Raw genomic sequence first — 15921 nt, forward strand, 5'->3', positions numbered from 1 at the left:
CCGGTCTCTGGGCTTCAGTCCTCCTCCGGCCGGAAGTGAGGGAGGCGGGAGCTGTCTTCTTCCGGCAGACACCAGGCGGCACCTAAGGGGCGTCGGCATGGGGAAGAGTGTTTGTGTAACACTGCCGGCTGCGCGTAGGGGGTGGGATGGAGGCGGGTGTCAGTGCAGGGGCTCTCGGGAGGGACGGATATAGCTGTGACACTGCCGCGACGCTTTGAGGGACTGTGTTGGTGTGGTACCGGTGCACGCTTAAAGGAGCAGGCGGAACCAGATGGCCATGGGCATGTGGGCATCTCTGGACCCACTGTGGGAGATCCCAACCGAGAAGCGTATCTTTGGGGCCGTGCTCCTCTTCTCCTGGACGGTGTATCTCTGGGAGACCTTCCTAGCACAGCGTCAGGTGAGCCTAGACAGGGCCCATCTAACCCCGACACGCCGCCGCTCTAGGCCAGTCACGGTGTCGACCCCAAGTCCCTGAATGCTGCTACCCCAGTACCCAGCCTCGGCCCTGTGGGTCCCTACTGAGCTTCCTGACTCGGTCCGATGGTGGGATTGGTCTCGAGAGGACCTGGTGCTCCAGGGACGTTTTCTACAACGTGATCGTGGGATTCGGGCGGATTAGGGCCTGGTGAAAGGGAAAGCAGGCTGCCGCCTCGTCAGCCTTTAGCTTTTGTGCCTGCCCCACAGCTTCCCTGAGGCCCCCAGACTTCTCCTTTTTTATCTTTGGCAGCGACCCAGAAACCTTCAAAGGGTGATACTAACATTTTACAGTCACAGCTTCCTCAGGACGTTTGTATAATCATGTTCAACCATAGAATCAGGAAACCATTTTCTGAAAATAAAGATTTCATAAACCTTCCAAGAACCTGAACTCTTTTCCCTTAAAAAAAAAAAAAAAGGAGTATGTTGTTTTATTACCCAGACAACAATATTTTCTTGTTTAAACAATTAAAACAGTAAAGTAGAAAGGGAAAGTTACTCAGAATTCCCTGGGAATGAGCATAATTCACAGCTGGATGGATTAGAGAGCTGAACTTTTAAATGAGATAGATTTTAAGTTTAATCGACTGCTTTATTGCCATCTCTCACCGCTGGTTTGCTTTACTTACATTCTTCTCTGTTGCTGAATTATATCAACTATGATGGTTAGAAAAACCTTTCTCTGTTTAACTGCTGCAACACTCTTTCTTGAGCATTACAGTCTTTTTCCTCTGAAAATTTCTTCTCATTTTACATTTGCATGAATCTTTAAATTGAAATTTTTAATTTATCTATGTCTGTCAATATTTGGGTTGTATATTGATCTCTTTTTCCATCCAGCATATTCAAAGAGGTGTTAAGATGAAAAAAGCATTAGTTTCTCTCACCTAATGTTCTCTGACCCAATAGCTCTTTGGATAGCTTCATTAGTACAGAATCTTGTAGGCCTTGAGAAGATACTTTGCATAAAGTAAACACACAGGCATGGTATTGAACATTTCACTTTCTTACTTTAATAATAGACCTAGTTACAGTAACTACTTTTCTGTTTGCTTTAAGAGGCGTTATGCTTTAATGTAACACCTCTTAGCAAGGGTTTGGTAAGATGCACAATGATAGAGAAGCCATTTGTCATAAAACCATTTTAGAAGATGCTGTCCATTACCTTGTTCAGTATCTGTTCCCTGTATTATGTCCCATGGGCTGAAATTACCTTTCCAAATTTTATATAATGAAAAAGTTTGTCTTTCTGAAGACAATATGTTTCTATCTGTTATTCCTCAAATTTCTCTTAATTTGGCTTCTAGAACCAAATGTAATTACTAGCCACAATATCTGTTAATACTCATGGTTAGCATATTTGCTTCCTTCTTTCATCCATGAATTTGTTTTCTACATTACAGAATGTATGTTACACCTGAATTGAGTGGCACCCTTTGTGATGTTACAATTTTGGTTTATTTATGCAAACTGAAATGTGATGACAGCCCTGATTTTAATCTTACCTAGTCAGCTGGCCTCAGATTCTCTGTTCTTTTACTTTCCTCATCAGTTGTTTTAGTGGGCAATGTGCTCGATCAGATGCAACTGTTGTGTATATGTAAAGTGAATTCAACAGGGTTAAGAGACAAGTTAATGCTGTAAACCATTCAGTATTAGTCCTAAGTGACTATTGTAATAAATAATGAGTTGGTTTGTTTCATTAAAGTGTTTTCAAAATATTTCAGAGACGAATATATAAAACAACAACTCATGTACCACTGGAGTTAGGACAGATCATGGATTCAGAAACGTTTGAGAAGTCTCGACTCTATCAGCTGGATAAAAGTACCTTCAGCTTCTGGTCAGGACTCTACTCAGAGATTGAAGGCACTGTGAGTACTTTATGTCTTGAAGAGACAATCCGTCCAATAGTTTAATACTTTATATGTTTGTTTTCCTTTTTGTATTCTTGTGATACAAAAGAGGATATCACATCTACAAATCCCAGAGTGCTTTCCTGGCCTTTATTATTGATAGAATAGGTGTGAAGCAAAAGACTCAGAAACATAACTGTTTAGTTATGATTTTGCTAACATATGGAATCCAGTGAACAAAACAAACTAACAAAACAGAAACAGACTCAAAACAGACTGACAGTTGTGAGAGGAGAGGGGTGTTGGGCGATAGGTGAAAAGGATGAAGAAATTAAGGAAAAAAAAACCTCATAGACACAGACAACCAGAGGGCAAGGGGGTGGGGGTGGAAAAGGGTAAAGGGGGATAAATGGTGATGGGAAGAGACTTGACTTGGGGTGGGGAACACACAAGGCAACGTGCAGATGATGTGTTGTAGAACTGTACACTTGAAACCTGTAGAATTTTATTAACCAATGTTACCCCAATAAGTTCAATAAAAATTTTTTTAAAAACTTTCTGGGGAAAACAATTATAGAATATGGCAACTGTCACCAAGGCCAGGTATGAAAAATCTTATGTTGTAGGTTATTCTCATAGTCGTCCCTACCTGTCTTCACGCCTCCATCCTAACACTACAGCCTGTCTTCCACGTTGCAGCCACAGGAACTCTGTAGAACCATTTTGATCATGTTATTATTCTCCGGGTGTAGTCCAAATTTCTCTGTGTGGTTTATGGGGTGATTTTTGCTTACTGGAGCCTCATCTTTTTATTTCTTCCCGCAAATTCTTTCCCCTTCTTTACTGTGCTCATACCCAAGTTGGTTTCCTATGACTCTGAGTCTGAGATACCCAAGGTTACACGTGGGTATCCTGTCGGGGTGCCCTTCCTCTCCCTCTTCCGCGCCGCTCACTCGCTGGAGGCTGATTAATCCCTGCTGTTCCATTGGGGTCCAGCTGAGACAGCTGTCTTCTAAGGAGCCACTGGAAACTTCTGTCCCTCAAGCCTGCAGAAAGTAGCATCCTGTTGTTATTCCTGTCAGAGTACTTACCAGGCTGTATTGAATGTGCCTGTTTAGTGGACAGGCTGGTCGTTCCTTAAAGAAAGGGTTCTTTAAAGTCTGCTCAGCATTTTATGCCTAGTGCCTGGCTTGTAATAAGCACATAATTCATATTTATTGAATGAAACAGTGAGTGACAGATCATCTGTACTTAGCAAAACAGGGCCAGTCTTAACCTCCGTGCTAGAAGAGGAGGCTGTGGAGTGTAGACTAGAGCACTGTTTCTCAGCCTGGTTTTCATGCTCCTCCCTGGCCCCTGACCATGTACCTTTTTAGACACATTTTTCCTAATTGTTCCTCCGTGAAATTTTAATACCACAGATAACACTGTGTATCTGTTTTGGTACCATACACATGTATATTTGTGCTTATAAAATGAGTAAGATTTTTTCTACCCCAAAACCCATTTCTTGGTTTTCCACCCCCAGGAACAGTTGAAAGTGCATGATGCGAAAGTTAAGAGCAGACTCTGGCTTGAGTTTGACTCTTAGCTCTACCATACTGAGTATGTGACCACAAGCGAGTGACTCAGTGTTTTTCTAGCTCTGTTTTCTCATCTGCTAAAATTGCATGGTAACATTAGTTCCTCATTCATAGTGGTGTTGAGGGGATTAAATGAGTTAATATTTGTAAGATGCTTAGAACAGTGCCTGATCCACTGTAAGTGCGCCATAAGCCTTGGCTGTTACTAGTTTCATCATTACGATCATGCTTATTATCTCTTCCTCCAGAGCTGTTTTAGGTCCCCAGTGCCACTAAGGGAAAGATTCCTCATTGAAAATAGGTGAGATCAGCTATCAGTTAAAGAGAAGAAACTGACTGTTGGCAGCTTTAGTAAATGATGACAAAATTACTTATCTGGTCACAAAGTCTGCCTTGACAGACGTGGAACAGTAAGACTAATGCAGTTAGAACCAGGTTATTAGAAACCTCTCCCATTTCCTCAACTTGATGGAAAATGGCAAAACTTCTGAAAGAGTTATGTCTTGGAATTAATAAATGATCTGAAAAATAAAATTGCAGTGGCTTTTGGGATAGACAGTGAATACTAATTATTAGTCTTTTCAGTATTGATTTTTTAAATTATATTTTTACTAGTCTAAGCCAAGTTTGGTTACTGAGATACTGAAGATTGGTATTCAAATGTGATGCCTTCCACCCTGGTCAAGTAGCCCAGTAGTTTGGAGCATTGTCCTATACAACAAAAGGTTATAAGTTTGATTCCCAGTCAGGACACATGCCTAGGTTGTGGGTTCGATCCCCAGTGGGGCCATGTGCTGGAGGCAACCAATCGGTGTTTCTCTCTCATATTGATATTTTTTTTCTCTCTCTCCCTTCTTCTCTCCTTCTAAAGCCAATAAAACATATCTTTAAGAACAAAACAAAACTTGATGCCTTCCAACCACTCCAGGAAAGCCAGCATTATTGAGGATTGTATTTGATTTTGGTTACTTTATCTGAAGCATTTCTTCTTTTAGGGACAGCACCTGGGTAGGAAATCAGCCCTCCGAGAGGGATGGAAGTAGAGGTGGGAAAGTTAGACACTGTCACCTTCCCTCGCTGATGTTTGACTCTCTGAAGTCCTTTGACTTATCCCCACAGGGTCATTATAAAATGACAGGAAAAATATCTTCAGTCTCCTTGTTGTCGTTAGTAAGACAGTTCCAGGAGAGATGGGCGACAGCTTGGTCGTTGCAGCCGGTGACCATGGAAGTGGCTCCGTGTGTCCTAGGGGAGGATGGGGTGGGGGAGTGCGTGTGTGGAATAGGAGCTTTGTGATCTGCTGTGGTTCAGACTAGAAGCAGTACTGATGGGCGAACCTGGGAACAGCAGTGGTCACCATTACAACGGGTGTGTGAGCAGTGATTTTCACTTCATACACTGTTTCTATTGTATTGTTTGACGTTCACGACAGTGCTCTGAGGTAGGAAGTGTAGGCATTATCATTCCCTTTTTATGGGTGAGAAAGCGAAGGCTCAGGGAAATTAAATGGCTTGTCCATTTATTAAAGACCAGGTGACGCTAGTAAAGGGGAGAACCAGGTTCCAAACTCCACTCTTCTGAATCTTTAAAATTACATTGAAGAAACCATTCTTGAGACTCTAGGGACTGCAGCATGAATGGGCTAAATTTATCCTTGGGGAATTAGTAGCTGCATTGACCAACAGATGAGGAAGCGCTTTGTGTTACTTTGAAGTCCTTTTCTGTTTGAAAAAAGTTCACTAATGCCTGTGTTGTGCTGATTAAAATCAATAGGCTTATACGCTTTGGTCACAAAGAACAAGTACAAAGATTAATTTAGACTTTTTATTTTTTGTCTTGGTACTTTCTACCTGGGGGAACATAAGCAGAGACCTTGTGTGACCACAGGTGCCACCGTGTCACATAAATGTGACAGAGCAAGCACCCAGAGAGAAGATGTCCAGCCTCTCTGAGACCGACTTCGCTGGTGTCTCATAGAGGTCCTCTCAGGAAATGGAATGGATGGCTGGGGAGTAGAGTAGGGCAGAGTAGAAAAGCTCAAATTGTTGCTTCTTTAGTTTCTGCGTGGTTCTGGGTGAGCAGTTTAGCATCTTTGAGCCTCACTTTTCTCCTCTTTACGATGAAAAGTGTGTAGATATTAAACCAGATCTCATGGTTATGGCAAGGACTGAGTAATGTAATGTAAATGAACACCTACTACTGTGTCTAATACAGCAGATACTATGGTAATTACAGCAATTGCCATATTGCCTAAAGAGACCATATTGCTCTCTAGGCACATTAACCTTTCTGAGTTTCAGTTGCCTCATCTGTAAAATAGAGATGACTATGCTCTTGCCCTGCCTGCTTTTCAAAACTTCAGTGACATAATACATATAGAAGCACTGGACTTGTTTTTGCTGAGATCATCAGTTCTTTTTGTAGGACATCCCCAGGAGCATGCTCAGTGAGATGGCCAATATAGATGAAGTTTACTGTTCACTATGCTTTGGTTTTCATTCCCCAGAGTGTACTAGACAGGTTGCAACAGCAGTATCCAAATGCATTCATAGATGCTTTCAAAGTTCATATGAAACTGTCCTTGATACTTACTTAAAAGCTGGAGCTTTAATATTCCTTCACTAAAGGCATTATAAACCCTTAATTCTGTGTTATTAGTATTGAGAGTAGGAGGAAACAGATGCCATCCCCAGTCGATTAGTGCAACAAGTAGAGCATATACCGTGCACTGATGCCAGCACGTGTCTTTTGGGAAAAGAGTGTACGTCCATAATTGACTTAATTGTAGTAACGTGGAAATAGCTGGGCCTAGAGCTAAGGGAGCCGTTAAAAGCAATTTATTAAAACAGTGATTTTCACCCTGGCTGGCGTAGCTCAGTGGATTGAGCTCGGGCTGCGAACCAAAGTGTCGCAGGTTCAATTCCTAGTCAGGGCATACGCGTGGGTTGCAGGACATGGCCCCCAGCAACCGCACATTGATGTTTCTCTTTCTTTCTCCCTCCCTTCCCTCTCTAAAAATGAGTAAATAAAATCTTTAAAAAAACAATGATTTTCAAATTTTGGTGTATATCAGATTTTCCTGGAGATTGCTAGGCTCATTTCTAGTTTCTCATTCAGTAGTTCTGGGATGGAGTCTGAGTATTTGCATTTCTAACTCACTCCTGGGCGATGCTGATGCTGCTGTCAAGAGCCTGTATTTGAGACCCATGATATTAAGCCAGCCCAGCTTACTGGTAAACATCTAAAAAGATGGACAGTACCAAGTGTGCGTGAGGTTTTGGGGAAACAGGAACACTCAGATACTGCTGATGGGAGTGTAATTTGGTATAAATACTTTAGAGAACAAGCTGATAACACTGAATAAAGTTAAAACTCACCAAGGATAGATCTAAAAAATGTAGAGTGTAAAAAGCAAGTTGTACAACATCAAGTCATTTATATACATTCTTAAAAAGCATGTATAAACAAACCACTGTATTATTTACAGATTCATATGTATCTAAAAGTGCAGAGTAGGTCGGGAGGACACCCATGAGCTACATCACAGTGCCCCAGACCCTCAGAGCACGAGGCGCCGCGCCGGAACCGGTGGGAGAGGAAGCGTCTGCCCAAGCAGGGTGATCACTGTGCTCCTGAGGCTGCACGGAGAGAAACAATAAATGATTCCTCTTAACAAAATGAATCCCACAAACTTAGTATCTGTTGTGAGAAGTCGTGTTTCTTCAACATGTACTCTTTTCAAATTTTAAGAGCTGCTGCTTCATTTGAACGTCCACGTGATTTGGTGAATACCTCTTTTCATGTATCTGTCCAAGACAAAGGGAGCGCTGAGAAGGGGGCCTGCTTTGCTGCAAGCCTGCCTTCTGCCTCAGGAGTCCCCTTTTCCGCACCTGGCGAAGGCGCAGGCGACCCATGCTGCCCCAGTTCGTTACGTGGACACAACCGTGGACACAACCGGCACTTATACCAATATGACACTTTGTCCTGGCTGAAAAGGTTATTTCCTGTTAAGGAGAAGCCAGTTATGGAGGCATAAAGCTTGGTTCGGATTCCATTTCTGTCACTCATGAGCTGTGGGAGTTTGGACAAGTTTTTCGGCCTTTCCAAGCTTGTTTCCTGGCTGTGGTCCAGCGAGGTCGGCGGGGGGGAGTTTGTCTGCACTCGGGCTGCAGTGTCTTCAGCGGACGTGATCAGACAGGGGGCCTGGGCCCTGTCTCTTGGTGGAGTGGAAAATTTGAGCCTGTGAAGCCAAATCCTTGTAGAAGGCAGCATGTAGATTATTTTTTTAATCCTTTGTTGTGGTTTTTTTTTTTTTTTTTTTTTTGGCAAAAGCTGTTTTTAAATAGCTTTATGGAGATATATAATTTACGTATCATTGCAATTCATCCACATAAAATGTATGGGCAAAAACCTTTTAACAGTCTAAATTTAGTATCTCAGTTGGTTTGTATTCATCGAAATGTATATTTTATCCTCAATGAGATGGGTCCTTTTTTGTTTATAGCATATAGCTTCTGGTACTGCTCAAATGTGAGCAAAGTATGCTTTGTTTTATAGCTTATTCTTCTCTTTGGAGGAATCCCTTATCTCTGGAGACTTTCTGGACGGTTCTGCAGCAGTGCTGGCTTTGGACCAGAATATGAGGTATGTACACCCTCTTCTTAACTTCCTTGGCTCTAAGGTGACACCTGTCCTCTGTGTGCTCATTTCGTTTGTGAGCCAGTCATCTCTCTCACAGACACAAGGGGGCCGGGTAAGGTAGTCTTTGGTGAGGCAGCTGCTTCTCAGAACAACTCTAGGCAACGAGTGGGGAAGCACGAATGTTGTTGGACACTAAGCAGGTTCTCTGTGCCACACAACTGAGCAGATGCTTCAGGCGAAGACAGAGAGTGTATCTCCTACAGTTTCCACTGAGCTGCTTGGCTTGGCCACCTACCCTTCCAGGAACTCAAGTTTAAAGTAAAGCCTTGAACCTGAGACTTCCCACCTGTAATGGGTGTTGGGACACTGCTTCCTGACTTTTCCTTAGAAATCATCACGTCTCCCTGCCCCCCCCATTCCTTTTTGAAATGCTGGATCTGTTTTACGTGTATAGGTACCTTGCGCTTTCATTCAGCTCATCTGATGTCCCTTTTCTGTGTGTATGCCTTTCTCTAAAGTGGCCGAGTTCTTTTATGACCCCTTTTCCTGTGACGTCTCTCTGTCTTCACAGACTCTTTCTCCTGACCTGTTACATGTGGTCTTGCGGTTTCCTTACATAATCTCTGCATTGTTTCAAAAAGGATTTAAGGTGGTTTTATGTAATGTCACGGCTGCTCCTTTTTCAGTTCTCACCCTAAATGTCACTTTCTCAGAGAGGCTTTCCCGGACCACTGCATCTAGAATAGAATTCACCTGACGCTCTTTGGTGACGCTTGTCACCTTTTTTTGTTTTCTTCATAAAGGCACTTACCACTGTCTGCAGCTACTTTGTTTATTTGTTTTCTTTTTATCTCTCTGACAGGAATTTTAAGCGCTAAAGGGGCAGAGACCTTTTATACATGTGTCCTTCACTGCTATGTCACTAGTGCTAGGACAATGCCAGTCACAGAGTAGGTACTCCATAAATATTTATTGAATAAATGAACACAATTTATATACACATGTGCATTAAACTATTTCTTAACTGAATGGGACATATTTTATATAATGTTCTGAGATGATATTTTTGCATTTAGTCTTCGTTTGCTTTAATGTCCACATGGTGTTGGCTGTACTTTCTTGCACAGTTCTGGTATACACAAATTTCAATCACCACAGCTTAGTTAAATAACACCAGTCCCTGAACAACGTGGTTCAGATTTCAGTTACCGTAGCATATTATGTGAGTAATTGCATAAAGCACAGACTTCCCTGCTAGCTCTTTGGTCCACAGATCACTTGCAAATAACAGATGCTCAGAATTGTCAGTGACCAATCACTTCACTTTTTTCAAAGTATTTCAGCGAGTGGTCAACCTGTTAGTCAGTTACGCAGAGTGTGCGTTCTGTGGCCTCGTGGTCTCCCAGCTACATATCCGCATGACATTTTACAAAAAAATGGGTAATTGAAAGGGAATTGGCTAACAAAGATGAAAGTTTAGTGGGAAATGGAAAATGGTTACACCGAAGTGAAATTCAAATCTAACATGCGGGAAGGCACAGACGAAATAGCTGCCCCTGGGAAGGCTGACCCTGCTGCCCGGAGAGAGGTTAGACGTGCAGCCAGAGGAACTCAGTGAAGGTGGCGTGGGTATAAATGAGGAGGGCGGTTTTGACGAAAAGGATGAAGATGTCCCAGAGGTGGCGTACTGGCAGAAACTCTCACATTTGAGGACCTCAGAGATATTTTATGACATTGAAAACTCAGAGGGTAAAATGTTCAAAGCTGATGTAAACTTTGAGATGGTGAGCATTGTCCAAACTGCTTAAAGAAACAAATACTAATTCTTACTAAATGAGTGCTGGTTTTATTTTTCCATATCCTTACATATTTAGAATGGACAGTGGGAGATTGCCAAAATTTCAGTGACTACTTAATCATTTTTTATATTGATTATTAAGATATATTGATAAACTAGGGAGAATGGGGGATGTTTCAGAAGACGATAGATGATCAAGTTCTGGATTTTCAAATCTTCAAATCTTTAAATCATAACTGTCTGTATAACTTAGGTAACTTTCATACAGTTCCTGTGTAATAAAAGAGGACTTATTTTAGTACCTCCTTCTCTAGCAAGTAAACGTTGAAGGTATAGATAACGTTTCAGAGCTCAAGCACATTGCTTGAGATCTAGTAAGTACTCAGCAAGTACTCATAGATTTGTTCCCCAGTAATCCATTTTAAGAATGAATTAATATTACACTATAAAAACTGCCGGTTTTTTCCTTCTTGTGTTTAGATCACTCAGTCCTTGGTGTTTCTGCTGATGGCTACACTCTTCAGTGCGTTGACTGGTTTGCCGTGGAGTCTTTATAATACTTTTGTGATAGAAGAAAAACATGGTTTCAATCAGCAGGTATGGCAGAGAATGCAAATGTTCTCTTTTTAAATGTGAAGACCTTTTGTGCTCTTGTCTTCTGCCAGTAATAGTTGGAACATAACTTGCTGTTTTAGAGTGTGAGTTAAATGAGAGCGTAGTTTAAGGTCTTGTCGTAAACTCTTCTAGCACTAATGTCTAGTGTTTTTCAGCTAATGACATTTAAATGTTTGTTTTAAACTGTAAAATGCAAGTCACTTATTGTCTTAGGTTGCCTAGCATCATGTAATATAGTCTCACTGCCTTTTAATTTCTTTAATTGCTTTAATAATGTATCTTTTTATATTCATTTAAAAAGCAATTTCTCAGTTTCTTGTGATGATGTTTTCTTTTTTCAGACTTTGGGATTCTTCATAAAAGATGCAATCAAAAAATTTATTGTAACTCAGTGCATTTTATTGCCTGTGTCTTCACTTCTGCTTTACATTATTAAAATTGGGGGTGACTATTTTTTTATTTATGCCTGGCTGTTCACATTAGTTGTTTCTCTGGTGAGTAAAATTATTGTTTCATTTTCTTTTACAAAGTTCCTTGGTGTGATAAGTATAGTTTAGACTTCACTGGCACATAAACAGTTCTTAAGAAGCAGATGAAATATAAATAGGTGCTCATAAATTCCCCTCTTGGTTTCTGGTTTTGGTTATTAAAATAGAATTGACTCTGACAGATTGTTCTCCTTCTGTTGACTATTACAGATCCTAGAGGCTAGTTGTTACTTATAATGATCCAGTTGTCAGGCAGTTTGGGGCTATGCATTGATGGGTTGCCGCCAGAACGGATGACATGGTTTGATAATGTAGTGGCTCTTGACTGAACTCCATTGCCTAAATATCATGGCTGTTGTGAAGAGAAGAGATTGAAGAGGGACAAGATGAAAAAAAGCGTAAACTTAGCTGGTTTTTCTTTGCCCTCCTTCTTCCTAGCTCCCTTTTCCCTCTCTCCCTTGTCCCGTCTCTGCCCCTTCCTCTCTTTTCCTTTCCCCTTCCTCTCCCCTTCTTCTCTCCCCGACTGGCACCGCTCCTCGTCTCTCTTCCTTCTCCCTCCCTTTTTGCTTGTTCCCCCTTCATTTGCCCTCCCTCGCATCTTCTTTTCCTCTTCTCCTTCCCAAATTCTAAACTGCTTCACAACACAAACACTATAGCACAATCAAAATTGTCTGTTGACAGCCTGTAGAAAATACCGTCTATCATCTCTTAACTCCACTGATGAGGAGGTTTATCTTAGCCTGAACTACAGTGGTGCTCATTGTTTCACTTCCCACTGATGGGATCAAGATCAGAAAATGGGCACTGGTTTGATTTACAAGTATCTGTTGTATGGCAAACTGAAGTGAGAGGAACAGAGCAGAGGGAATGCTTCCAAAATGCTTAAAGAAGTGCTGTTTCAACCAAAGTGCACAGCTGTGACCTGCAGGTAATTAATTTTAGCGGGCCAACCAAATGACAGACAGCACACAGTCAAGCTCTAGTAATTATTTTTTAGCAAAGACTTCAGGTCTATCATGGTTACTTTGAAAGGCAGAATTCCAAGTTATTATGGGCTTATGAAGTGGCAGAAATCCCCAGGAGAGTTTTGAATGGATCATGTGACTTTTCGGTTATTACCACCTAGAGACTACTCATGTTGATTTGATTCATCAAACACTTAATATCTGGTACGATATGGGGCTGGGAATATCAGAGCAAGAAAGATAAGGTCCCTGTTCTCAAGGCTAGAATCACATAGCTGTTCTAATGTCATTGAATTTGTATAATGAGTAGTTTTTCTTTATGAACGTATTCATAGGTTGTTCTGACATTTATTTTTCAGGTGCTTGTCACAATCTATGCTGATTATATTGCCCCTTTATTTGACAAATTCACACCTCTACCTGAGGGAAAGCTTAAAGAAGAAATTGAAGTAATGGCAAAGAGTATTGACTTTCCTTTGACTAAGGTGTATGTTGTTGAAGGTAAGGCTACTGGGGGTAAGAAGACTTCATTTGACTGGTTTGTTTTATTTGAGTACTTTATTCTTAACTTTAATAAATGAACAAATCAGTGTTGGGTTTTTTTGTTGTTGTTTTTTTCAGATTGTTATCTAAAGGTTAGGATTTTACATTTTGGCTCTTTAAGATTGATAGGATTGATAGGAATAGATGACATAGTTCATGGACACATCATCAAACCAGTGTACTGATACCAAATCCCGCTCTTGCCCGAAGCTGTGTTTGGTTGGCTTTTCAATACTGTTTTTAATTTTGGGCCAAGGCCTTAATCGCTCCTTGTTATATCGTATATATTAGACTGATTTATGTACTTCTGTTACCTGCCTGGTTCCTGGTAATTAACCTGGACTCTTGCATAGTCAAATTCCATTTAGCACTAGTTTGGGGGCTCCTAAACAAAACCATTATTATTGACTTTGTCTCCTTCAGTAAAACTTCAGTGTCTCTGAAGGAGGTCTCTGATTGCACCCGCAGATTACCAACAACTGTACCATCATTGGGTAGAAGTAAGCTGTCTTATTATCTTACGTAAGACTACTAAAGTCTCAAGGAAGCTTACAGAGATGTGGAGTAACACTGTTGTGTGGTACCATGACTTTCAGAATCTGTAAGCTAAAATCCCTGTAAATAAATGAGACCGGTTCTTCCTCTGCTGCTTACCAGCTGTGGAATCCTGCACAAGTCACTTCATCCCTCTAGGTTTCAGCTTTGCTTCCTCTAAACCATGGTTTTGGCAAACATTTTCTGTAAAGGCCTCGATAGTAGAAGCGTAGGCTTTGCACGCCACAGGTTACCTGCCACAGCTACTTAACTCTGTCATTATAGTACCAAAGCAGTCACAGGTAGTACATAAACACATGAGCATGGCTGTGTTCTAATAAAAATTTATTCATAAAAATAAATGGCAGATTGAATTGGGCCTGCAAGCCATTGTTTGCCCATCCTTCCTCTAAACTAAAAAGTCACCAATTGGATGAAGGAGTAGAAACCGAAATGTATGTAATTGAGGGGCCTGGGGAGAACAGAGGCGGCCATAACTGGAAAGAATGAATTAACAGTAACTAGGAGTGTATAGAAATCTTAGACTTTGGTTAGCTTCTGAGGTTATACAGCCAAACTAAAGGTGCATTTGGAACATTTCTGTGGGGAAATGTTAGGAGAGTAAGCTAATTCATATTTCTGTAGCCTCTGAGATCACTGCTCTTTTATTTAATATTAAACTAGTAGCACACTAATCAGTACAGCAGTTTCTGAGGGTCTTTTACTGAAGGGGCAAACTAATCCGATCACTTCAGTTATAATCAGATAACATGAAATGACAGTTAATGGTAACAGAGGTATTTGATAGCTGTGTAAGTGCTATGTGGTTTCAGGTGAAGTAGTCAGGGAGGACTTTATGTAGGGTTATAATATAAGCTAGGACCTTATAGAAAATCAAGATTTGAGTAGGTGGAGGGGTAGAATTTCAGAGGTCAGGTTGTGGAGTCAGCAGTCTTGGGTTTGAATCCTCGCTCTATCACAGTTACCTTGTGAACTTGAGCAACTTAACTTTGCTAAACAGAAGTTTACTCACTGGTAATGTATGCATTTATTGTTAATAATGTTAACAGTCCTCAAAAATATTTTGAATGAATGAATGTTCTTACTAACAATAACAACACACATTACAGATTTGTAAATTCATAGGAATAGTGTAGTGAGGAGCCAAGATCCCTGCTCCCAGAAAATATCAGATAGCAAGTGCTGAGCAGAGAATTAAACTAGTGTGAAGAATTACTGAGTAGATACTTTAGAGTGGGTCATCAGGCAAGACTTCTCCGAGCAAGTGAATTTAAGCTAAGACCTGAAGGAAGGAGCCACGCATGCTGACATCAATAGAAAGACCTTCCAGAGCTTTGAGTCTTTAGGAAACAGAGAGAAGTCCAGTGTGGCTGCCATATTACAGTAGAGTGTTAGGACATGAAATCTGAGACAGGCAAGAGTCAGACCACAAAGACTTTTGTAAATCAGGGGAAGGAGCTTGGATTTTAAGTTCAAGGGAAAAGCCATTGAAGGTTTTTTAAAGATTTTATTTATTTATTTTTAGACAGAGGGGAAGGGAGGGAGAAAGAGAGAAATATCAGTGTGTGATTACCTCTCATGCGCCCTCTACTGGGGACTTGGAGTTCAACCCAGGCATGTGCCCTGACTGGGAATCAAACTGGTGACCCTTTCTTGTCAGGTTGGCATTCACTCCACTGAGCCACACCAGCCAGGGTACCATTGAAGGTTTTAAGCAGGAAAGTGACACGGTCTGGTTTGTGTTTTTAAAATAACTTGGTTTGCTATATGGAGAATAGATTGTAGGGACGGCAAGAATAGAAGCACGGGGAGCAGTTAGGAGGTTGTTGTAGTAATACAGGTAGGAGATAGTGGTAGCTTAGTCTAGGGAAGTAGTGATCGATGGACAGAAGTGGGTGCGCTGTGGATATGTTTTAGAGGTAGAATTTGCTAACAGTACATGGAAAGGAATAAGGGGGAAAGGGAAACATCGAGGATAACAACCTAGATTTTTAGCCTGGGCAGTTAGATAAATGGTAGCTTCCTGATATTGGAAAAAACTGGAAGACAGCAGGTTTATGCAAAATTAAGTTGGATGTGTTGCATATTGAGGTAACTATTGAACATTGAACTAAGAATTTGGCAAGCAGTAGTTAGTTGCAAACAAGCAGTAGAAACTACCTGTGGCTGACTTAAGTGGGAAAAATATCGCTTATTGAAACAATATTTGCTAGCTTACAGAATCACCAGGAAAGTTGAGTTTACCAAGCTTGGAAAATGGGCTGTTCCCTAGGGAGACAAAGAACTCAGAATTTCACTGCAGAGCCAGTCTGGGAGGACATTGCTATTGCCTCCTTGCTGTTGGATTCATCAGTTTGCACCCCTAACATCCCTGCCATTAGCACCCACACAACTAGT

General features: G+C 41.2%; 1 protein-coding gene across 1 annotated transcript in view; it reads left to right on the forward strand.

The window, feature by feature from the left end:
* The first annotated feature begins 71 nt into the window (after positions 1-71).
* ZMPSTE24 (zinc metallopeptidase STE24) overlaps positions 72-15921 on the forward strand; it is a 40219-nt gene continuing 24369 nt past the window's right edge. The window contains exons 1-6 of the mRNA XM_028512457.2: positions 72-400; positions 2208-2354; positions 8477-8563; positions 10839-10955; positions 11315-11467; positions 12786-12927. Coding sequence (XP_028368258.1) covers positions 272-400; positions 2208-2354; positions 8477-8563; positions 10839-10955; positions 11315-11467; positions 12786-12927 — 775 coding nt within the window. The 5' untranslated portion in view covers positions 72-271. The remainder of the gene's footprint in view (positions 401-2207; positions 2355-8476; positions 8564-10838; positions 10956-11314; positions 11468-12785; positions 12928-15921) is intronic.

This window comes from Phyllostomus discolor, chromosome 5, assembly GCF_004126475.2.
Source record: "Phyllostomus discolor isolate MPI-MPIP mPhyDis1 chromosome 5, mPhyDis1.pri.v3, whole genome shotgun sequence".
Classification (NCBI taxonomy): domain Eukaryota; kingdom Metazoa; phylum Chordata; class Mammalia; order Chiroptera; family Phyllostomidae; genus Phyllostomus; species Phyllostomus discolor.